The following is a 24,658-nucleotide window of genomic DNA, read 5'->3' as shown; positions in this document are numbered from 1 at the left end:
CAAGGGCGGCGTCCTAGGAGAAATCTGTGACGGGCGGAAGTGACGTAATTGCAAGTGTGAGGGACATTTTTGTATTACGATAAAGTGTTGTGGTCTCGAGGAGTGCCAACCCATCAACCAGTGGCTTCTCCATTCTGGGAGCGGTAAGCAGTCTCCTTTGCTGGAGGGGCTTCTTCAGGTGCTGGGCTTGCTATTGCTTTAGGGCAGCCATTCTTAGGGCCCTTCCACACAGCCCTATATCCCAGAATATCAAGGCAGAAAATCCAACAATATCTGCTTTGAACTGTGTTATCTGAGTCCACACTCAGATAATGTGGGATTTTCTGCCTTGATATTCTAGGATATAGGGGAGTTGAATAAAATCCCACATTTTCTGCTTTGAATTGAGATATATAGCAGTGTGGACTCAGATAATCCGGTTCAATGCAGATATTGTGGGATTTTTCTGCCCTGATATTCTGGGTTATATGGTTGTGTGGAAGGGTCCTCAGTCTTTGGCTTCCCATTGTTGGACTGGCATTCCTACCATCCCCCAAGAGCGTGGCTCATGGTCTTCCATGGCAAGAGTGTTGTAGTCCAGCATGGGGTTGGATATGAAGGCTGTATCTACACTGCAAAATGAATGTAGCTCCACACCACTTTACCTGCCCTGGCTCAATGCTGTAGAACAGGGGTTCCCAAACTAAGGCCCGTGGGCCGGATGCAGCCCTCCAAGATCATTTACCTGGCCCCCACCCTCAGTTTTAGACTTAGGCTCACCCAAAGTCTGAAATGACCTGAAGGCACACAACAACAACAATCCTAATTAACTTGACTATCTCATTGCCCAGAAGCAGGCCCACACTTCCCACTGAAATCCTAATAGATTTATGTTGGTTAAAATTGTTTTTATTTTTAAATATTGTATTGTTCTTTCATTGTTGTTGATTTTTTTTTTGCACTACAAATAAGACATGTGCAGTGTGCATAGGAATTTGTTCGGGTTTTTTTTCCCCAAAGAATAATTCGGTCCCTCAACAGTCTGAAGGATTATGGACTGGCCCTCTGCTTAAAATGTTTGACGACCCCTGCTGTAGAATCATGGGAGTTGGGGTTTTGTAAGGCCTTCAGCCTTCTTTAGAATAGAATCATAGAATTGGAAGAGACCTCACAGGCCATCCAGCCAACCCTCTGCCAAGAAGCAGGAAAATCGCATTCAAAGGGTAGCAGAAAACAAGCTTGCTCTCTCCTCCCTATTACTTCCCCTCACATATTTATACATAGCTATCATGTTTCCTCTCAGCCTTCTCTTCTGCAGGCTAAACGTGCCCAACTCTTTAAGCCGCTCCTCATAGGGCCTGTACTCCAGACCCTTGATCATTTTAGTCGCCTTCCTCTGGACACTTTCCGGTTTGTCGACATCTCCCTTAGAATAATAGAGTTGGAAGAAACCTCATGGGCCATCCAGTCAAACCCCCTGCCAAGAAACAGGAAATCGCATTCAAAACACCCCTGACAAATGGCCATCCAGCCTCTGCTTAAAAGCCTCCAAAGAAGAAGCCTCCACCACACTTTGGGGCAGAGAGTTCCACTGCTGAACAGCTCTCACAGTTAGGAAGTTCTTCCTGATGTTCAGGTGGAATCTCCTTTCCTGTAGTTTAAAGCCATTGTTCCATGTCCTAGTCTCCAAGGCAGCAGAAAACAATCCTCCTCCCTCCTCCCTATGACTTCCCCTCACATATTTATACATGGTCATCATGTCTCCTCTCAGCCTTCTCTTCTTCAGGCTAAACATGCCCAGCTTTTTAAGCCCCTCCTCGTAGAGCTTGTTCTCCAAATACTTGATCATTTTAGTCTCCCTCCTCTGGACACATTCCAGCTTGTCAACATCTCCCCTCAATTGCAGTGCCCAGAATTGGACACAGTGTTCCAGGTGTGGTCTGACCAAGGCAGAATAGACGGGTAGCATGACTTCCCTGGATCTAGACACTATACTCCTATTGATGCAGGCCAAAATCCCATTGGCTTTTTTAGCTGGCACATCATATTGTTGGCTCATGTTTAACTTGTTGTCCGCAAGGACTTCCAAGATCTTTTTCACATGTACTGCTGTCGAGCCAGGCATCTCCCATTCTGTATCTTTGCATTTCATTTTTTCTGCCAAAGTGAAGTATCTTGCATTTATCCCTGTTGAACTTCATTTTGTTAGTTTCGACCCATCTCGTCAATTGCGGTGCCCAGAATTGGATTCAGTAACCCAGGTGTTGTTTGACCAAAGCAGAATAGAGGGGTAGCCTCAATTCTGAATATACTGCAGAAGACTTATCTAGCCTGAAATGATTTATTTTAATATATTGGGTTTATGGTTCCCGTCCCCTTGATCAGGTTGTGTAATTGTTATTTATTGCTATTTAATTGTATAGTTTTATTTTGTTTAATAATGTGTTATTACGCTGTAATGTAATGTATGTGTTGTCTTTATGATTGGAGACCGCCCCGAGTCCCATCCGGGAGATAGAGCTGTATATAAATAAATTATTATTATTATTATAGCCAGAGACTGCCAGTTCCTCGCCAAATTACTAATCTCAAGATCCCATAGGATTGAGCCCTGGCAGTTAAAGTGGTGTTAAATTGCATTCATTCTATAATGTAGATACACAGCGTATTATGTTGTGCAATGTCTGTGTACATTGAACCATAAGAAAGCAAAGCTGCCACTCACTCAGTCCCTTCTATGGACAATTTTGGAATGTTTCAGATTTTGTAATTCCAGATAAGGGATAATCAAGCTGTGCTTGGATAGGAGGCTATCGACTAATGCCAGATGCCCTAGTACACTATCATTCAGAGGCAGGAACTGGCAAAACCACCTCTGAGTATTTGTTGCTTAAGAAAACCTTATGAAATCCATGGGTTCACCTTAAGCTGACAGGCAACTTTGAGGCACACACAAACAAGTATTGTAAAATGTGTTTTCAAAGGCTTTCATGGCCGGAATCACTGGGTTGCTGTGAGTTTTTAGGGGCTGTATGGCCATGTTTCAGAAGCATTCTCTCCTGACTTTTTGCCCACATCTATGGCAGGCATCCTCAGAGGTTGTGGGGTCTGTTGGAAACTAGGCTAGTGAGGTTTATATATCTGTGGAAGGTCCAGGGTGGGAGAAAGAACTCTTGTCTGCTTGAGACAGGTGTGAATATTGCAATTTGCCACCTTGATTAGCATTTAATGGTCTTACAGTTTCAAGGCCTGACTGGTTGCTACTTGGGGGATCCTTTGTTGGGAGGTGTTAGCTGGCCCTGATTCTTGTCTGGAAGCTCCCTGTATTCTGAATTTTTTTCTTTATTTACTGTCCTGATTTTAGAGTTTTTAATACTGGTAGCCAGATTTTGTCCATTTTCATTGTTTCTTCCTTTCTGTTGAAATTGTCCACATTCTTGTGGATTTCAATGGCTTCTCTGTGTAGTTTGACATGGTAGGTGTTAGAGTGGTCCAGAATTTCTATGTTCATCAGATGTCCAGGTTGGTTCATCAGGTGCTCTGTTATGGCTGACTTCTCTGGTTAAATCAGTCTGCAGTGCCTTTCATGTTCCTTGATTTGTGTTTGAACAATTCTGCATTTGGTGGTCCCTATGTAGTTTTGTCCACAGCTGCATGGTATACGGTAGACTCTTGCAGAGGTGAGAGGATCCCTCATGTCCTTCACTAAACGTAGCATTTGCTGGATTTTCTTAGTAGGTCTTTAGATTGTTTGTGTGATGTGTTTCTTCATCAGCTTCCCTATACGGTCAGTGGTTCCCTTGAAGTATGGTAAAAACAGTGCAGAAAAATTCCTGTCTAGATCCCTGCAATCCACAGGTGTTGTGCTTTGATGGGTGAGAGAGAAGACAGTGGCCAAAATTATGGGGATTAAGCCTTTACAGACCACCAACTGCTTGTCAGGATGCCAGGTGCTTCTTCTATTACCAGCTTTCTGTGGCACCGTTTCTGTGGCTTTTTCTTAAAGCGTAGGAACTTCAAATTTCAGTTGTCCTAATTATCTGAGAATGTCTGCCAAGAGAGAGTTCACACACCTCTGAGGGTGCCTGCCACAGATGTGGGTGAAAAGTCAGGAGGGAAAGCTTCTGGAATATGGCCACACAGCCCAAAAGACTCACAGCAACCCAGTGATTCCGGTCATGAAAGCCTTCGACAATACAAAGAGAGAGTTGTCAATTTCTCTATTAAATCTGGAGGCTTACAACCATGAAGAAAGGTCTTCTTGCTCCATTTAAGACTTGTTGGTTCTTTTTTCCTCTACTCAGATCATGAAGCCTGCTGAGACGTTGTCCGTGTTTGAGGCTGCTCAGAACATGCTTTTAATGGATGGACTTCGACTTGTCACTGAGTCAGCAGAAGATGTCACCTCTGTTACAGTTCCAGGTTAATATTTTCTAAGGACTAAACAACTGAGTAATGTTCTGCTCTAGGCCAGTGGTAAACACAAGTGTTTTGGTCTACAACTCCCAGAAATCCTAGCAAGTTTACCAGCTGTTAGGATTTCTAGGAGTTTAAGGCCAAAACATCTCACTGGTTTAACAGATTTGGGGGTTCTTTATTCTTGAATTCTCTAGTATATATAGTATTTTACTTTGTAAGGGGTTTATATCTCAGTTTTAGTGGAATGAAGGGGTATAAATGTAAATAATTGCCTCATTGCAGACAGTTGGAACTAATCAAAGAGGCCAGATCCAAAAGTACGCAAGAGCTGCTGTTTTCCCAGAATAAGAATGAGCTATTTCTAATCAGCTCATTCTCCATGCCAAAGAAGTGTTTCACTGGAATCAGAAGATAATTTTTCTAAACTTTTGTCTCAGTACATTTTTATCAAATGGAAAGCTGTACTTCAGTTTATTATATCTGTGGTACATAATATTATTGGTATAAAGTGCACCAAAATTCCATTTTAGATGTTATGATGAATAATGGTTTCTGATCTTTGTCTTCCCCTTTCTCTTTCTTGAGACGGTCATGGAGAGCTGTAACTTTTACTTTAAAAAAATCACAGTTCTCTCTGATGTCTGAACTCAAAGAAAAAGCTTGTTTGAGGACATCTAAGAGGAGCAGGTTGTCACTGCTGAATGATTTCTTCTGTAGAAATATCATGATGTAAAAATCCTGTCATATGTTCTCAGATGAAACTAGTTAGAGTGATCAAGCCACAATGAGCCTACAGTTTCACATTCAGGCTTATTCTTAATTTAAATCAGGGCCTGAGAACCTAAAGATTCTAGAAGTTGTTAATCTCCCAACTTGGATGTAGCCTGCCTTTTCAATATGAATAACCATGGGAGTAATAATTTATCAATATTTTGGGGACCAGAGCTTCTCCAACTCTAGTGTGAACAAATAACTGCTTCAGATGCCATAGAAACCCTGGTTCATCTAAAATCAAAACCAAAAGTGTTTTTGTTTTCTCATTACTACTACTACTATATATATATATATATATATATATATATATATATATATATATATATATAGCACCATTCATGTTCAGACATGGCATCTCAAGCAAGAACGTAGCAAAAAGTCATGTCTGGACTAGGTCATAATTTAATATTACATACTAATGATATCATATAGTGATATCATTAGTATGCAACTTTAGTACATTGACATCTTGATGTACTGGAGTTCAAACCAGTTTGTAGTTCTCTCAAAATCTGGTTTTCTCTTCTGGATGTTAACATATTCCACCTGGAATACACATTCTTTTCCCAGATTCTGTTTTCATGTACTAATCTTTGTATGCTGCTTTCATAAAATGATAATGGCATTCTTGAGACATTCTGAAAGAATGTGCATCTCATATTGTGCTTGTGAATTAAATTAGGTTTCCATCACTTACATGTAAAATTTGTATTTATTCCTGTATTCTGGCTAATCTTCTGTTGTCCACAGTAACTAAAAGTCCGGATCAATCTAGCATGGTCTTGGAAGTGTCTGACCGGATGTATTGCTCTGCCTGTTCAAGGAGTTTTGACAGTCGAGAAGAGCAGGTAGGCACTGATGGATTATATCTTTTGAAAAGAGGGTTTTTTTGTACAAAAAATTAATAAAAATCCTGTCATATCCTATTCTCAGATTAAATTCAAGAACCTCTTGTCCTAACCTTCACTGCAAATATAGGTCACTATATGATAAAAATTGTAATTCTGTAATCAAAGGACAGATAAGTGACATGTTTTTGGGGCTGACCATGGTGCTGTTTGTTCTTACTCAAGTATTAGGTGCTCTGACCTTATTGCAGAGAGATTAATTTGCCTAGTTCAATTTGGTATATATAGCCAAACATTGAACCAATTACTATTGTCTCCTACATGTGGCTTCTGTCATTTCTCTTTTCTACTTAGACTGAGCATTATCGCCTAGATTGGCACCGCTTCAACTTAAAGCAGCGACTCCTGGGCCGACAGATGCTCACAGTTGAAGAATTTGAAGTGAAGACCCAGGCAGGTATATTGTTTGGATTTGCTATTGCTTAAGCATTTTTTGCATGTGTTGATTCTCATGATAAACTATTGCCCTGGCCTAAACAAAAGGTGGAAGTTAAGTGTGGAAGTTAAGATAACCCAAATGCATGTCTCTTTTTGACTGCGACACAAGAATGTGCTTCATACAACATCTGCTTTTCAGTGGGAAGGGCAGGGATGAGAGAGGCAAACCAGATGAAGAAAATGCAGCTGCTTTGTGCTCCCAGAGAATCGTGCACACCCCTATTTCTTACTCTTCCAAATGTAGACGAGCTGTTTTTTTCATGGCCTCTATGCAACATCATTCAGTAGTAGCCAATCCCAGAATTTGACTGCTGCTGGGGCTAGGAGTGGGATACAGAACCATGCAAGTGGAGCATTGTACTTTATCTGATAGAATCTCAGTAAAAGACTCCAAGTCGCTCTAGAGTCATTCATTTAGATGGATGGAGTGACTACCTAGTCCCTGATGCCTGCTTTTACACTTAATTTTACTCTGTGTGAGGAATTCATGTAATTATTTCTTATTATAGAAATTCTTGCACCTTTTCCATTTAACACTGGTAGAGATATTGAATGCAATATGCAATAAGTTTTCCGTTCTTCCTAATTTGGGCAATTTTCCTTGTGCAGGAACAGTTTTTCCCCTCTGACTAAAAAGTAAAATTTGAGCAGCACAATTTGTGATCTTCTGTCGCTGTGTTGGTACACAGGTGATGTTTCCAGCATCTCTGGCTCGGATTCCAGTGACTGTGACTCAGACGGTGAATCTGATCCTGCAGCTTACCAGAACAATGAAGACAAAGGGAAAAGAAATCAAAACCTCTCAACATATCTTCCACGGTCTCAGCGAGTTCTGTTCAGAAATTCCCAGTGCCAACTTATAGCAGTCTATCGCTGTGTGCTGTGCACTACAAAGGCATGTTGCAAAGCAAAGAACTTACTGAGCATCATTCCTTTCCTAGGTTTCTTCATCTTCATACTGTAGTTACCAGTTGCCTGTGATGATCCCAACAGAGGATGACACTATAGCCAGGTTTCAAAAAGCTGCTTGTCTGTGTTGCAGCATAGCTTTACTCCTACACTGCTTACATCTCTTGCCCTCCTTCCTGCTTTACTTGCTAATATTCCCCTTCCAAAGTATTCTGAGTCTTAGTATGATATTGTGATTTCAGCTAGTTGGGGCTGTTCCTGAGCTCTTGGTCTTGTTGCTGTTAATCTATGAGGCCAATCCCTGGTTGCCCTACTCACCTGGCTTTGACCTTTCCCTAACTATCCAGTTGTAATGCCACACTGGTTCTTCCTCTCCTGTATTTGCTGTTTCCTGGAAGGTTGGGACTATGTGAAACGTATAAAGATAAACATATCTCTGCTTTCAAAATTTTTCTGGGGAGGAACAGTCCTTTTCAATTCTTATCCTTGACCTTAATTGTACAATTTTTTAAAAGGGATCTCATTGGAACCCTTGGCAAGCAATACAGGCTGCAAAACAGGTTTTTTTTTTTTTACAGTACTGTCAACTGTCTTCTGCAGGCCCATATATCACTCTGCCCATTTCTGTATAACAGCTAGGTTTAAAATGTCCCATCACACATTCTGTTTCTCTTCCTTATGTGATAAGTAACTGTGTATCTCCAGGACATCGTGGAACATCCTGCAGAGTTAGTGGCATCCCTACAGAGACAAAACCCCAAGATCACCTGGGTTATTTTGATGGCTGGTGGGGGACATTTTGCTGGAGCAGTATTTAAAGGGTAAGAATGCTGGCTGTCATGGAGAGCCTTGCTGAGTTGTATAATCTCCAGTAGAGTGTGGCCAGCTGAAAGATACTATGATTTGAGGTATTATTAAGGAAATTAAGAACCTAGGGGTGAATCAGGCCTTATGGTATTCTGGATTGGCTTTCTAGAGTCTCCAGATGGCCAAATTCTTCTTTCCATGACACCATTGTTTCCTGGTTTCTTAGCTTTGAAATGAGGTTTCGCCCATTCTGAAAGACTGAGTACCTTTCCTAAGGTTTAACTGCTATCAGAGCATTTACCTAAAATATGCTGGTCTTTTTGGTCCTACCTTTTGGGCTTTTGCATTGCTAGAATTCCCTGAGAATTTCTTGGAAACTGAATTTGCTCTTAAAGCTGCTAAAGATTCCTCAGCCTGTTCTTGAGTAGCTCATCACAGTTCATGTAGAGGTTAAGATTGGTGAGGTAGGAAAGGATGTGTATGTTACACATATTTACATAGAGGATGGGTCCCACTTGTCTATGTACTACTGGACCACATTCAAGTTCTAGATAAATCCTGAGTCCTTCTGAGAGTATAGCATTCCTAAGTAATGTGGGTATTGGCTTTTGCTGTATGCTTATCTTCACTTTGTTCCTAGGAATGAAGTACTGGAACACAAGACTTTCCATCGGTACACAGTGCGAGCCCGCAGGGGTACAGCCCAAGGAGTGAGGGATGCTCAAGGCTCCATGCCTAAATCAGCTGGGGCTTCATTGCGGCGCTATAATGAGGCTGCTCTGCTCAAGGTGAGAAATGTCCCTTGACCAACCAAGTGAGGGCAGGAGAGACTTTATTGCTCATACGTTTTCTAGCCACCTTTTGTCTTTTAGAGTGAGATTGCATAGACATAATCTGCCTTCATAAAGGAAAGACACAGTTAATTTCCTTTTGCCAATTCATATTGATTATTATCAATAGCATTTACATCAGGGTAATGCACAGAAAATAAAGGAGGCAGGCTGTTACAGTTCTAGCAGGATAGATTCTCCTTTTTCTTGTCAAAACATGCATGTCAAGGAACATGATTCCTCACCATGCATAAAATGAGGATTTCATGTGGGAAAGACATCTGTCACAGAAGTCTCTCAGACAATTAACCAGATGTTGCATTGAGGCCAAGCATCACTTTCATTGTATTCCTGCCACAGGGGCATACACTGAGATAGAAACTTTGTGCATGAAAGGGTTAACCATTCTCTTTTCCTGCAGGATATTCAGGAGTTGTTGGTCAATTGGGCAAGGCATTTACAAGAAGCAGAGCGTATCTTCCTTCGTGCCCCTCGCACCAACAGGGCTCAGTTTTTTGGCAGCAAAAATGGCCCTCTTCAACGAAATGATCCCCGGATTCGGGGCATTCCTTTTAGCACTCGGAGAGCAACCTTCCATGAAGTGCAGAGAGTGCATGGGGTCCTGAGCAGTCTGCAAGTATACGGTGAGCATACCTTTTTCAACACTTTTGGCAGAGGGGGTCGTTTTTAGCAGTTATGGATATCTGTACTTCCTATACAGTAATACAGGGGTCCCCAAACTAAGGCCCGGGGGCCGGATGCGGCCCTCCAAGGTCTTTTACCTGGCCCCCACCCTCAGTTTTATAATATAATATTTTTATATCAGTTTTAATAATATAATATATTGTATATACATATAATATTGATAATAATCTTATGTTATACAATATAATACTAATAGTTATACCATATAATAATATTAATTATATGTTATATATTACATATTATATAATAGTATAGTGGTATACTTCAATATAGTAATATATAATGCTAATATTGTGCTATGCTAATAATATAATATATTGTATGTACATACAGCTGCTCTGAGTCCCCTTTGGGGTGAGAAGGGTGAGATATAAATGTAATAAATAAATGTAGTAAATGAATAAATAAATAATTTTAGACTTACGCACGCCCAAAGTCTGAAATGACTTGAAGGCACACAACAACAACAATCCTAATTAACTTGACTATCTCATTGGCCAGAAGCAGGCCCACACTTTCCATTGAAATCCTAATAGGGTTATGTTGGTTAAAATTGTTTTCATTTTTAAATATTGTATTGTTCTTTCGTCGTTGTCGTTGTTGTTGTTGCACTGCAAATAAGACATGTGCAGTATGCATAGGAATTTGTTTGTATTTTTTTTTCAAATGATAATTCGGCCCCTCAACAGTCTGAAGGATTGTGGACCGGCCCTCTGCTTAAAAAGTTTGGGGACCCCTGCAGTAATACATTTGAGGGTTTGCTAGTCAGAGGACTAAGTTTTCCTTGGAACTCTTTTTGATCCTAAAGAACTCCTTTTTGAAAGTTTCATATACATTTTCCAAATCCTCAACTGCTCACGGACCTGGTTACTTTTGTCCTTTTTACTGAAATCAGAGCCAGCTCTGCCTTTAGGCTATGTAAAATTGTTGCCTTGGGTGGTGGGATGGTAGGAAGTACAAATTTGCTGCTCTCTCCTCTGCAGGGTCCCTGCTATCCTACAAAGCTATTTAATGAAGCTGCTTCTGCTCACCCTTCCCAAAAACCCAGAAAGCCACCATTGTCTGTTGTCTCCATCATTGCAAAAAGAGAAAGAGCAGGGCAACAGCCGATTTGCTACCGAGCACAATTCAAAATGCTGGCTTTAGCCTATAAAGCCCTAAACGGTTCTGGCCCAGCTTGCTTGTCCAAACATATCTCCCTTTATGAACCATCTCGGAGTTTAAGAACATCTGGAGAGGCTCTGCTGTCGACTCCGCCTTCTTCGCAGGCATGATTGGCAGAGATGAGAGACAGAGCCTTCTCAGTTGTGGCCCCTTGGCTATGGAACTCTCTCCCCAGAGAGATAGGATCAGTTTCCTCCTTCCTGACCTTCCACAAAAAAGTGAAGACATGGCTCTTTGACCAAACCTTCGAAAATCTAGTGCAACAATTAGATACGAAAGATGTGTAATTGACTTATGGAATGGCCCCGGACTATGCCTATAAATCCCATGATTTAACTTGTTGTATGGATTCAAATGCTTTTAATTGTTTTAATGGTGTGGTTGTTTTTATTGTACTATGTTTTTAAAGGCATTGCCTATACTGTGAAGACGCCTTGAGTCTCCTCCAGGGTTGAGAAAGGTGGGATAAAAGAGCCGTAAATAAACAAAAAAATAAACAGTCTCTACTGCACCATTGGAAAATGATGCAGTGGCAGCTTTTGTGCCCCCTACAAAGAAAAAAGCTTTGCTGCCTCCCCTTCTTGAGGCAGAGGTCAAGAGTGGTGTCCCAGGTCCTCTATCACACAAAAGGGGCATTAAAGAAGTCATTAATCTTGTAGAAAATCTATAGAAGAACAATAGGGTGCAATAGGGTTGCAGAAGTATTGCAGTCACATTCTCTGAGGGAATCACCATTTTTGTCTTCTCTCTTCCTTCAGGGCACAAAAGTAGCCACTGCATCTGTGTCCGACAGCATGAGGCATAGACTATAATACCACCTTTCCTTCTTGCATCATTCTCCCATTCTTTTTGAAGCTATCAGGGGAAACAGTGGCCACTTTATTCAGAGCTAGCATTGCAAGTGTCATATTTTCTCTGGTGAGGAGTTTGTATTAACATACTGCCTCATCTTCCTCCTTCTCGAGAACAGGATTTTCCCTTACCTCCCCCCCAAGTGGATAGGTAAGGATTCCACCACTTCAGTTTCTACCTTAATAATTCATATAATTTTAGCTGCCCTGGTTGAAGTTTTTTCATTGTGACTTGTGAGCTGGAGATGTGACATTGGGATACTCTTGGCAGTGGAGTATATTGTGTGTAATCCCAATTGGGTATTTTTAATTACAGTGTGAAACCAAGAAGACTTTGTTAATGAAAATGTTGATGAGGGTTCTGGACTCTTAAGTGGTTTTTCCACATTCTGCTTTTTTGACAGAAAAAGACACAGCAGTAACAGATCTCATTGGTTCTCCTCGAAAGAGTTGGAAAAAGGTTGTTCATCAGGATGAAGCCTTTTCACAGGATCAAGATACTAGTGAGTTGAAGATCTTTTTCTTGAAAAAAAGGAATGTAGAACTCTCTGAGCCTTTTTGTCTGAAGGACAGGATGTAAATCCTCTAAGTAAAGGTCCCTGCCTTGCTATCCCTTGCCTTCTAGCCAATGCCTGTGCTTTCTTAGTTTTTCCAATCCAGCTCTTAGGCCACTGAGTAGAAAGAAGGCACCAAGGCTTCAGGCATTCTCCCTGCATTTGGAAAATGGTTTAGTAAGGAGTTCCTGGAAAAAGACTGGGCACAAAGACCTTCAAATGGGGATAGAGGCTGGTAATATGAAGGATGTGATAACAGTCATGGTTGTAGTAAGAATACGACTTTTGTTCATTTGGCAGTAAGGATAGACTGATCCATGTCTCCTTTTTCTTATAGTCTCACCAGCAAAGACAGAGGAAGAGGAGGAAGAAAATGAAGAGCAAAGCCTGAATCAGCTAGAAATGGTGGAGATGACACTGACTACACTGGAACTGCGTGAAATGGAAGTGGCACCAAAACGAAACCACAAGAAAAAAAGGAAGAAACCAAAAACTTTCAGAGGTGGGTGGCTGAGATAATGGAACTGTTCCTGGATAGAAATAATTCATTTTTGGCCCATTTTTACTGACCATTTTATATTTTAAACAACACATTCTATTTTAAAAAGCATCAAAGGATATGCTGTTAAGAAGACTGTCCATTAATTACAGTTTTTGTATGCCTATACTTTGTTAAGTGGCAAGGTCTGTTGTAATGAATAGTTTGGGCACTATAATGTTACCATCAGCTTGAAAGAAATTCTGAACTGAGAGGTATATCACTGGTATTTACCATACTAGTGATGTACCTCTCGCCATAGTTCCCTTAATTGTATAAGCTAAAAAGGAGAGGGGTTACTTTCTCCTCATTCTACAGCCGATTCCTGGGGCTCTTTCTGTGCAAGGTGGAGAAGGGTCAACTTCTAGAAACATCATTTGAGTATTCACATCCATTTCTGGGTTGTACTGAGACAGCTCAAAAGTGTGTTGAATAAGAATGGTACTGCGACACTAACGAGTTGCCAAAAGTACACCTTTTAACATTTGGTCTTTCTTTTGAAATAGAGTCTTCCAGAGAAACTTCAATAGGGGCTGAAGCATCTGAGGCTTTATTGTCTAAAAGTGAGAAATCATCTGAGTCCCAAAAAGAACTGGAAGATCAAGATGAGTCTAAGGTTGAAATGTGTGAGTATATGTGTACATATGTGTGCACACATACACACAGAGACATATGCTAAAGTATGCACAGAGATATTGTAGCAGAGACTAACTGAAAGATTGTTGTATGCTTTCCGGGCTGTATGGCCGTGTTCTAGAAGTATTCTCTCCTGACATTTCGCCCACATCTATGGCAGTCATCCTCAGAGGTTGTGAGGTATGGAGAAACTAAGCAAGGAAGGTTTATATATATCTGTGGGAAGTCCAGGGTGAGGGAAGAACTCTTGTCAGTTGGAGGCCAGCGTAAATGTTGCAGATAATCACCCTAATTTGCATTGAATGGCTACATCTACTAGCTACTTTCTGCCTGGGGGCATTCTTTGTTAACTGCTCCTAGTTCCCATGTCTCAGTTTTGCTTCTTATTTACTGTTCTGATTTTTGAGTTTTTTAATACTGGTAGCCAGATTTTGTTCATTTTCATGGTTTCCTCCTTTCTGTTGAAGTTGTCCACATGCTTGTGGATTTCAGTGGCTTCTCTGTGTAGTCTGACATGATAGTTGTTGGAGTGGTCAAGCATTTCTGTGTTCTCAAATAATATACTGTGTCCAGGTTAGTTCATCAGGTGCTCTTCTATGGCTGATTTCTCTAGTTGGGTTAGTCTGCAGTGCCTTTCATGTTCTTTGACTTGTGTTTGGGCGCTGCGTTTGGTGGTCCCTATGTAGACTTGTTGACAGCTGCATGGTACACGGTAGACTCCTGCAGAGGTGAGAGGATCCCTCTTGTCCTTCGCTGACAAGAGGGATCCTCTCACCTCTGTTTTTTTGACCAGATAAGGATTGCCATCCCAGAGCCCCGCTCTATCCCTCTTCAGTCTCCTCTCATGTTTCTGAAGGAGTCTACCGTATACCATGCTATTCTATGATTCCAAGTTCAGCAGTCAGCAGTTCAACCCACTGCACCACCAGGGACGTGGGTGTATATACTCAGGTATTAATTACTTGGCTCATGTAAGAATTTCCTCTCCCTTCCAGATGCTCCCAGTGTATCTCTGCTGGATACCTTGTTCACCGCCTGTAAGGCAGGAGACCTAGGAGCACTGCAACATCTTCTGGGAATAACTGACAGCACAGAAGAGGAACAAGATGAATGTAATGGTTCAGCCTCACAACACTTGCTCAACACACCCTTAGATGAGAGTGGCTGGACCCTTTTGCATGTGGCTGCGGCAGCAGGAAGGAGTGGAGTTGTGCGGCTGTTGTTGGAGATTGGAGCTGATCCTGCCCTCAGGTAAGGCCTACTGTGAGAGTGACTTTCTGCTCTGTAACCTCCAGATAAGGCTTTTGATTCACACTTACTTTCTGTATGGATCCAGTATTTCTGTCCTGCATTTGGTTAGCAGCTGCTCTTGGAGACCATAATACCTGTATCAGTGGACACACGATTCACAGTACACTCTGAGTCCAGGTCCCTCAGCAATATTAGAAATTAATTGGACTAAAGGAGCCATATTGCTTAGCAATATAGAAAGCTGTGCAACGAATCAGGCTGGATTACTTCCAGGAACAAAAGTAAAACTTGTTGATCCCCTGGATTGACTTAGCATCCTTTTCTTGGCATAGCCACATTGCTTCATCTATCAACCACAAGTTAGCATCTGTAGTGCTTCTAAAACCCCTGGATCCTCATTTATGTGGCACAATCACATTTCCCATTGCAGGGACAAGCAAGAACAACCTCCATACTGTGTATCTGCAGATAAAAAAACTCGTGCTGAATTCCGCAGGTTCATGGGTGAACATCCTGAGAAATACGACTACCTCAGGGCTCAGGTGAGTGGGAATGGAGTCCTGGATGTCTGCGCTGATAAATGCTTTTTTCTACAATATTTATTCAGTGGATATTAATATACTAAGTAGATATCATGTTTATATCTGTATGGAAGGCAGCTTTGGATGTTTTAGTCACCTACAATTGGAATCAAGTGAGGAGAAAAATAATTCGGATAATATATATTAGGGCTAAACAAAAGTCCTAGTGGTTCAGTTTTGTGGCCTTTAAATCCCTCATGTCCAACCTCATTTCATTTTAAAAAATCTCAGTGCAACTTTCAGGCAATTTTTGTCAACTTATAATGCCCCCAAATGAATTAAAACTGCAAAAAGTTCACCCACAAACACCTCAGAGCCCTATAATATCCCAAAAATTATTTTCTCCTACAGCCATTTTCAAAATGGCAACGGGAAGAGAAGCATCTTCACCATTTCCAGAGTAGCTGCAGGGGAAAAAAATGTCAGCCTTGAGTCCTGGGGGGAAGACTGGCCCCCAGCCCTCACATAATTGCCCACTTACAAAGGAAGTGTGCACCTGGTAGCAGAGTATAAACGTGTTTCCAAGACAAGTAGGTGACTTGAGAGTTATTTTTCAGAACTGTTCATAGAATCATAGAATCATAAAATAGTAGAGTTGGAAGAGAACTCCTGGGCCATCTAGTCCAACTCCCCCACTAAGAAGCAGGAAATCTCATTCAAAGCACCCCCGACAGATGGCCATCCAGCCTCTGCTTAAAAGCCTCCAAAGAAGGAAGCTCCACCACAGCCCGGGGAGAGAGTTCCATTGCCAAACAGCCCTCACAGTGAGGAAGTTCTTCCTGATGTTCAGATTCCTGAAAGGTGGAATCTCCTTTCCTGTAGTTTGAAGCCATTGTTCCGCGTCCCAGTCTGCAGGGCAACAGAAAACAAGCTTGCTCCCTCCTCCCTATGACTTCCCCTCACATATTTGTACATGGCTATCATGTCTCCTCTCAGCCTTCTCTTCTGCAGGCTAAACATGCCCAGCTCTTTAAGCCGCTCCTCATAGGGCTTATTCTCCAGACCCTTAATCATTTTAGTTGCCCTCCTCTGGACGCTTTCCAGCTTGTCAACATCTCCCTTCAACTGCGGTGCCCAAAATTGGACACAGTATTCCAGGTGTGGTCTGACCAAGGCAGAATAGACGGGTAGCATGACTTCCCTGGATCTAGACGCTATTCCCCTATTGATGCAGGCCAGAATCCCGTTGGCTTTTTTCGCTGCCGCATCACATTGTAGGCTCATGTTTAACTTGTTGTCCACGAGGACTCCAAGGTCTTTTTCACACACACTGCTGTCAAGCCAGGCGTCCCCCATTCTGTATCTTTGATTTCCATTTTTTCTGCCGAAGTGAAGTATCTTGCATTTGTCCCTGTTGAACTTCATTTTGTTAGTTTCGGCCCATCTCTCTAGTCTGTCAAGATCGTTTCTGCTCCTGTCTTCTGGAGTGTTAGCTATCCCTCCCAGTTTGGTGTCGTCTGCAAACTTGATGATCATGCCTTCTAGGTCATTTTCTCTTGGAACTTTCTCTTGTTGTCTTTGATCTCCATTTCAAGTCTGACCACAGGTACCTGGACCCTTAACAGCTGAAATGGAAGCCAGACAAGCCGAACGCCGACGCACCCAAAAGGCACAACGGAAGCAGCGTGAAAAGGAGGAACGTGAGGCATTACAGGCGCAGAACCAAGAAGAGGATGAGAAAAAGCGTTTTGCTCTCCTGAGTGACCGTGAAAAGGTGAGGATGTTGCAGTTCTAAGGAGAGACAGGGTAACTTGACAGAGGTTGTCACTAGTGGGAGAGCAATACATTACACAGGGAATGTAGAAGAGGGCCATCTCTGCTGTGGTGCTATATCTATGGAATGTCATCCTTTTGGAGGCCCAATTAGCACCAGTGCTGGTTTCTTTTAGATGTTAAATTAAAGCAGAGCATTTTATTAAAGCATTTGGAAGCCTAATCTTATTTTTTCAAATGTGCATGTGCATAGTTTCCACTGTTTTAGCCCTTTCTACATTTTAACAAATTTTAATGAATTGTTTAGCTTTGACTGTTCTAAACATCAAGCAGCTCATGTGGAAAATACATTCACTTTGTTTGACATATTGGCAGATTCTTTTCATGTAGTTTGACCCACCTCTGGGATATCGCTACGCAATCATCTGCCCAAAGTAACTTAACCAAAACCTCGTACGCTTACTTTAACCAGAGCTCTGTAGAAAGAAATCAATCCCTTTTTCTATATTGACTCTGCTAGCAAGTTGTTTCCCTTTCCTAATGGCATGTTTGTTTGTTTGTTCTTTTAGCGAGCCCTGGCGGCTGAGAGGAGACTTGTTTCTCAGTTGAAGGACTCCAGTGTATCTTTGTCCAATACCAGGTATGTTAGGATATGATGCCTCCTTTTGATGTACTTTAGTTGAGTCTACATGATGTTGTTTCTTTTGTATCTTCAGGCGCTGCTGGCTTTGTGGGGAGTCGCTCCTGGGACATATTCCTTTCCATTACCTCGACTTTTCCTTTTGTTCTACAAAATGTCTCCAAGCTCACCGTCAAGGGAAAGCTGCCCCATCCTAGCTGTGCATTTTTTGCATAGGTATGAGTAGTCTATGTCTATAAGAATCTGAATGGAGATCCTGCTCTGTGGTTGTGAACACTTAGGTGGTGTAAGAAGATACAGTGTTTTTAAAAGAGGCATAGACATAGAGCAGGAGCAATTAGGTTGTCACTGGAAATGGTAACCTTTTCTGAAGTTACCTTTCCTTTTGAAAGACAAGTTTGATGTGCAGGAAATAATAAAATGTCACATTTGGAAATGAGCCTCATCTCCTATCATAATATTGAATATATCAAAGCTGAGAAAATATTGCCAGCAAGGTCAAGGAGAAACAGTATCTGATCAACTAATGTTTCTTTACACAGAATGATGGCTGCAGCAACATGAATCGTCTGTGAGTTTGTTGACTGTTGCTTCAGAAGGTGTGAAAGATGGTTGAAGGGCCATAATAAAACCCTTGTCCTTAATGTGCAATGTTCTATTGGTGAATAAAGGTGTTTCTGCTTGCTACAAAATGCTCATTTTTATGTGTCCAACACACATATAGTAAACCCATATTTAATGTCTTTCCATTGCCTGCTTAGCTTCCAACTAAAACCATGACATTTTGTTCTCTCTTCATTTTCTGTTCACGGCCCTTGACTGTGTTGTGAATTACAGCCATACCAGATTTGTCTATTTATTTTGGAGGGAATTTTATAAAATACTGAATTTAGACATGAAGCTTTTGTTCATGTTGAAAACCTGTTTGCAACATGAGGTGTGAACAATAATTATGTTTCTTTTTTCTACATAACTTATAGTTCCCTTGGATAGTTCTTGTCTTAAATCACTACTGGACATATCTTTATCTGAAGAGTTCTCTGTATTTGTTTAATTCCATGGCAGCTTTAGGGCAAGGGTTTCTCTTTTCTTTCTTCTTTTTAGAGCCATATCTGCATTTGGTTCTTGTGGGTGGAGATCTGGGTACCATTGAGAAGGGGCCGGTCAAGGAAGAGCAACTTGGGCTTCTCCGGAGCATTTTGCAGCTCCAGAACTACAACAGTGTTGATAGTTGAAGAACTGAGGATGGACCCAGGCACAAAAAGAGTTTGCTGAGGTCCACGGGTTGGCCAGAACCGCCCCAGGTTAAAGCCGTTAATCCAAATCTGGCCCTGGGTGAAAAAAGAAAAACAGTATTAAGGATTCTATAAGGCAACATTTCTGTTAACTAGCATATTTCACCCAATGTAAGGTGCCATCAAATGTAAACTTCAAGTTTAGGAACAAACTATTTTCTTAGAATTTCTTTTAGAATTTGCTCTACATGCATAATACCATTTTTGTTTGTTTCTTTGTTTCAATATGGCTTTGCAGTGCAACCTTTCCTGTGGAGTGAGGAGGGAATGTAAAGAGACCCACAAGTCATCTGTCTGCATGAATCTATAAAGTAATAAGTCTATGGGCCTGTTGGGGAGACAGCAGAAGCAGGAAGTGGTGCTTAGCAAAAGTATCAGTAAACAGCCATCTAGCTGGGGCTCAGAACAAAATGGTGGGGATGTGACAGTGCTGCTTGGGACTGGGGCTGTTTCTCCTCCTTCTCCCTCTTGAAAGATAGCTTTGCAGGAAAAATATGGTGAATTGAAGGTGCCAGTGAAATCAAGTCGCACCCTGTTGCTGAAGCCCCTTAAATGAGAAAAAGTGCACCTTAGATTCAGTGAAATATGGTCTTGCTGCCTCTCCCAAAGAGTAAGTAATCTGCAGTGCCAGAGGAAAAAGAAAATGCCCCAACATATTTTCTTTGGTGACAAGTGTATTCTTTCAAAAATAGTTCCACTGTATCTTGCTAGAGTTAAATGGTCTTGGAGTGCATTCCTGTCCATGCTCATAGAGCACAATCTGTTGAGTACTGATAATACTGATAGTATAGCTGATAAGGAAAGGAATAATTTACTTGGAGACTTTCCCCTTCAGTCCTCTGCACTTTGATTATCTAATGTCAATGTGGCGTAAGATCTGCAGTTTACTCAACAGGGACATCCCTCTCTTCAAAACTAGAGCTGAAGAGGAAAGGGATGCTAAGAATCTGGGGAAGTAATATGGCTGCCAGATGGAAAATAAGGCTTAGTTATATTGGCCATCTTGAGATATGCAGTACCTTGTTCCAACCTGGGAACTTCACAAAGGAGTCCTGTGCGATGCCAAGTGTTGTGAAGAATCCAGTGTAGAAAGCAGGCCCTGTCCCATTGCTGAGTGGGGCCACTGGGGGCCATGAATGAGACACAGCTTTGTCAATGCCCAGGGGATAGATGAGCCAGTCAGTGACTATGTTGGAGCCCAGTGTGAGATTCTTGACCAAACCCTGGACAGGAAGGTAAGGGAAAAGAGAACAGTCAGCTGCAACTAGGAGTGGGGCAATTATAGTTCAGTTATGGTTATTATATATACTCATGTATAAGTCTAGACATTTTCATCAAAACATGTCCCCAAAAACCTGGGTCAGATATCCACGAATCAATGTAAATACTGTACCTTACCTCTTTTTTTTTTAAAAAAGGAACAATTTCATTCTCTTGAGTAGAATGTCAAAAGGCAAGAGCTTAGTCTGTTCTGGGAGAAGTATGGTTCCGCTCTACTTTTTTCACTGCAATGTCACTTCCAGCTTTATTCCCAGGCGGAAAAATTGCAGCAGCGGCAGCCAGGAAGACTGCGCTGGCATTTCCCCCTCTCTGCAGAATGGGCCACATCAATATCCATAATTCTGGCCCTTGCCCTCAATGAATACACAAGCATAAAAAGTATTTTAATTCAAATTTGCAAATAGTACCATAATTCTCCATTACCTGTGCATATCCAGTCTCTTCCTATTTGATTTTGAAATATCATTGCAAGGTCTAATCTTATTTCTCTGCATTATTTGAATTTCTGGGAAGAGCAGAGCTATGTATAGATCTAGCAAGAAACCAGTTTTGCTAGGCTCCCCTACTTTAAGGGCCAAGGTAGCTTTCTGGTCCTTTCCGAGTTAAAAAAAGATGAAAAACAGAGCTACACATAACTCTACTCCTCAGCCTGCAAGACTGCTCTGTGCTAAAGAAATGCCTAAGGCTTTCTTTGGGGGTGCATCTGCAGTATAGAATTAAAGCAGTCTGACCGCACTTCAGCTGCCATGGGTAAGTGCTAGGTCTAATTTCTGCCAAAGAATGGTGGTGCTCAGCAAATTGCAATCCCCAAGATTCCATAACATTGAGCCATGGCAGTTAAAGTGGAGTCAAAGGAAATTCATTCTATAGTGTAGATGCATCCTTATTGACACAGAAAGAATTCAGAGCACAAAGCTGGCATAGGGCCCTTTCAAGATGTACCTTAAAGTCACTCTCATTGGCTCCAAAGTTGATATGGCCCATGCTCTCCACCAGCAGATCCAAAGTGTCCCCTAACTGGCCAGATATATTGATTCCATTTATTTTGTTCCGTTCCAGTGTCCCTTTATATACCTGATGTAGTAAAGGGAGAAATAAGTTCAGAAGGTGTTTTAGCTAAGGAGTCATTCATTCTTCTGCAGCCTTTTCCCATCCCAGTAAATGTCTGGGTGATGTGACAGTCTGCAGTTAACTTCAGTGAAGGCTCAGCTTCCCTATACAAGGAAGATTCCAACTTTCCCTCTTACTCCATTAAGCAGAATGTAGGCAAGATCATGGATTCCATCCTCGGGGGCACTGAGCACAACTGGCTCCAGGATGTCATGTGGGAGAAATGTCCGATACAGCATGAAGCCACTGGGCTGCAATATAAAATAGAAACCACTTCATGGAAATGAATCTAGGTGATAACAGGAGAAGTTAAAGCTTATTGGGCTTTCTCAGCACTGCTAATGGAAATAGCTACAGATTCCTGTTCCCGTTCTTACCTGCTTGAGGGCCTCAAAGGTGGCTGGGAAGGAGGAATAGAATGGCAGGGATGGTGAAAGAAGGCCTAGAATATCCAGTAGGGCCACACACTATAGAAGAAAAAGATATGATATATCCTGCTTTTTAAATAACTTTTGACAAAGTTGTTTACATCTCTGAAATTAAGCATACAGGCACATAATAAAGTCAGAAAACACAGTGATAAAATGATTTAATCTTTTTTTAAATCTAAAAATGAAAAAAGGAGTCTCCGGGGAGCACTGAAATCTTCATAATGGTTATACGATTGTAAAAAGTCCAATGGAAAGTGTTTCCTATATCATAAGTATTTAAGGAGCAGCAGGAGGGAGGCAGGGCCAGTCAAAGACATTAACTTATGAAGGAATGTTTTCCAGCTCTGACTCACCTGTGGTAGGAATACATATCCATATGCAAACTTCGGTGTAGGGGGTGGCATTGGTCCTGCAGGAAGCACCTGAAACTGGGTTTTTTTAAAACAACAGATGTTAAGGGGGCCAACCACACTTTGCAGGTGAGGACAATACCTGAAGTACCAATATACAAATTACCCTTTTGATCTAACATACCTTAATATAAAGTGGGTTGGGGTGAACCCTGTAAATCACTCATATTTCCTTGGTAGAATAAACAATGAAAATTAGTGCACCTCATGCTATTCTGTTCCAAGGGAACACTGACAGGTATCCAAACAATGTAAGCACGGGATGAATTAAATGGGACTTTTATATGACAATGCAGTGCTATTAAAACATACACACCTTTCTGCTCTTCTCCAAGCCAGCTGGATACTATGTAATGTGTGCACAATTTGAAATAGAAGAGACAGTGGATGAGCTATAGATTGGGACAGCTGCTAGAATGATTTGCCACCCACAAACTAGTTTGCCACTATGCTTCCCAGTTAGCTACCTAAAACTGATGACTTTATGCTGAGACAATCCAATAGCATGAGTCCGTGTCCTGAACTAGTACACATTATATTGTTCCATTCTCAACAACTGAATTGAGCTGTAAGTTCTGATTTTTACAAGTAGTATGTTATGGAACTGACTCCAGTGCAGATCTAAACGTTTAAGTCATATCCTGACTGTGTATTAGAATACACACTTTAATATTACTGCAGGTTCAGTGATAAATAGCTCCTTTTTCAATAAGGTTTTGCACTGTCTTCCAGCTGGTGGACTGCTACCTTGCCAATGACTGTCCGAATAGCGTACAGCTTGTCAGTTGGGTCTCCAGCTTCTGAAAGAGGTGCATCATAATCATAACTAGTAGTGATGGGATTGTAGATGCCATTGTTGTAATCAGCACCTGCACAGAAAAGAAAAAAAAATATGGCAACCTAGACCTTTTACCACCCCTGAAATGACCTTTTCCTCCTTCATGGTCAGCTGCGAAATACGCACATATGGTATCCCTCAGCCTATGCTGACAGTTCACAGAATCTTCTAGAGCTCTCCCGGCGGAAGCCCCGCCCACTCTACCCCATAACCTATATATAGCCAGTCTGGGGCTGCCACCCAGTTCCCTTTTTTCCGCTTGACAGTTGAGAGAATCCTTTCTCTGCTCTCCACTTAAAAGAGTAAATTTTGACTAATGGCATCAACTACTGCCTTTAAAAGATGTACCTCTTGCAGAGAAAAATTACCAGACACTGATGGGCACACAATGTGCCTTCTCTGCCTAGGAGAAGGGCACATAGTGCAATCCTGTGCCATCTGTCAGGCATTTACCCCCCAGGCAAGAAGAAATAGAGAATCGCATCTAAAAGTGATGCTCTATGAACAAGCATTGCTGCCTTCCTCAATTTTGGAAAGTCAAAACACCTTATCTGAAGTTTGCCAAAATCCTGCAGTTCCTGAGAGAAAAAAATCCAATTTTCTGATCAGAAGTGAGGCCTCCCTAATGGCAGCAGTCCAAAGGTCAGAAACTATTAGTAAAAAATTATAGTAAACCAACAGATAAGAATTCAGTCCTACATTTTTTCCAGTTTTCATTATCCTCTTAAATCTAATTTACCATTCTCTCAGTTCCTAAGATTGAAACGTAATTCTAGCACTCAAGAGGACTTTGATTCTACGGCAGGTATCCTGAAAAAATAACTCCGAAAGAGAGGATACCCTAATAGGATACTCAACACAGCCATGAGTAAGGCTAACTACAACAACAGAAGTGAGCTACTACAGGAACGCCCTAGGAAGCATAATAACCGCATAATTTGGCCTCTAACTCTGACACAATATTCATCTAAAATCTCTAAGATTATTTCAAAACACTGGCATTTATTAGAAGACATTCCTGGATGCCAAAACAAACCAATAATTGCTCATAAAAGATCCAGAAATTTAAGAGATCTTATGATCCATTCAGAATACAACTCTCCTACTACATCCCATAAACTTACCACTAAGGGTCACACTAGCTGTGGCCACTGCAACTGTTGTCAGCAATCGCTTAAGGGCAAAATATACTCTCATCCAACACTTAATATCACATTGCAACATTTGACAACATGTTCTACTGATAATGTAGTTTACCTAATACAATGCCCCTGTAAACTGTTATATATCGGAAAGACCACCAGACCCCTTAAAACTAGGATAAACGAACATCATTCATGCATAAGGAATGGGTCCACTGACTCTTCACTGTATATACATTTTAATGAAAAAGCCCATACGTACTATAGCTTTAAATTTTGTGCTTTGGAAAAAGTATTGCCCAGACCAAATGCAGATGTGAAAAAACTTCTACAAAGAGAATCTTTTTGGATTTTCAAACTACAAACACTATTTCCTCTGGGGATAAATGATAGAATTGAATACACCTGTTTTCAGTAACATGTAACCTTACTTAAGAGGCATCCTGGAAATCTT

The 24,658-nt window shown here is 41.4% G+C and overlaps 2 protein-coding genes across 5 annotated transcripts in view; one reads left to right on the top strand and one right to left on the bottom strand.

The window, feature by feature from the left end:
• Positions 1-2: 2 nt before the first annotated feature.
• The window catches only part of ankzf1 (ankyrin repeat and zinc finger peptidyl tRNA hydrolase 1), a 26,535-nt gene continuing 1,879 nt past the window's right edge, over positions 3-24,658 (top strand). The window contains exons 1-17 of one of the 3 annotated variants that reach the window (XM_008112122.2): positions 3-143; positions 4,284-4,401; positions 5,923-6,020; positions 6,375-6,477; positions 7,208-7,413; positions 8,133-8,248; positions 8,875-9,022; positions 9,486-9,708; positions 12,189-12,287; positions 12,676-12,840; positions 13,383-13,502; positions 14,508-14,763; positions 15,194-15,305; positions 16,891-17,058; positions 17,627-17,697; positions 17,774-17,913; positions 18,240-18,389. In XM_008112122.2, the coding sequence (XP_008110329.1) occupies positions 4,287-4,401; positions 5,923-6,020; positions 6,375-6,477; positions 7,208-7,413; positions 8,133-8,248; positions 8,875-9,022; positions 9,486-9,708; positions 12,189-12,287; positions 12,676-12,840; positions 13,383-13,502; positions 14,508-14,763; positions 15,194-15,305; positions 16,891-17,058; positions 17,627-17,697; positions 17,774-17,894 (2,121 nt within the window). In that variant the 5' untranslated portion in view covers positions 3-143; positions 4,284-4,286 and the 3' untranslated portion in view covers positions 17,895-17,913; positions 18,240-18,389. Of the gene's footprint in view, positions 144-4,283; positions 4,402-5,922; positions 6,021-6,374; positions 6,478-7,207; positions 7,414-8,132; positions 8,249-8,874; positions 9,023-9,485; positions 9,709-12,188; positions 12,288-12,675; positions 12,841-13,382; positions 13,503-14,507; positions 14,764-15,193; positions 15,306-16,890; positions 17,059-17,626; positions 17,698-17,773; positions 18,390-24,658 lie in introns of those variants that run through there. The other 2 variants (XM_062967276.1, XM_008112117.2) reach the window with 2 other exon arrangements.
• The window catches only part of glb1l (galactosidase beta 1 like), a 20,663-nt gene continuing 14,544 nt past the window's right edge, over positions 18,540-24,658 (bottom strand). For both annotated transcript variants that reach the window (XM_016994811.2, XM_062967277.1), the window contains 7 exons: positions 22,972-23,093; positions 22,168-22,242; positions 21,761-21,850; positions 21,521-21,634; positions 21,216-21,347; positions 20,012-20,215; positions 18,540-19,028 (listed from right to left, as the gene is read on the bottom strand). In XM_016994811.2, coding sequence (XP_016850300.1) covers positions 18,798-19,028; positions 20,012-20,215; positions 21,216-21,347; positions 21,521-21,634; positions 21,761-21,850; positions 22,168-22,242; positions 22,972-23,093 — 968 coding nt within the window. In that variant the 3' untranslated portion in view covers positions 18,540-18,797. The remainder of the gene's footprint in view (positions 19,029-20,011; positions 20,216-21,215; positions 21,348-21,520; positions 21,635-21,760; positions 21,851-22,167; positions 22,243-22,971; positions 23,094-24,658) is intronic.

This window comes from Anolis carolinensis, chromosome 1 (assembly GCF_035594765.1).
Source record: "Anolis carolinensis isolate JA03-04 chromosome 1, rAnoCar3.1.pri, whole genome shotgun sequence".
Lineage (NCBI taxonomy): Eukaryota > Metazoa > Chordata > Lepidosauria > Squamata > Dactyloidae > Anolis > Anolis carolinensis.
This window is presented reverse-complemented; position numbering and strand designations above follow the sequence as displayed.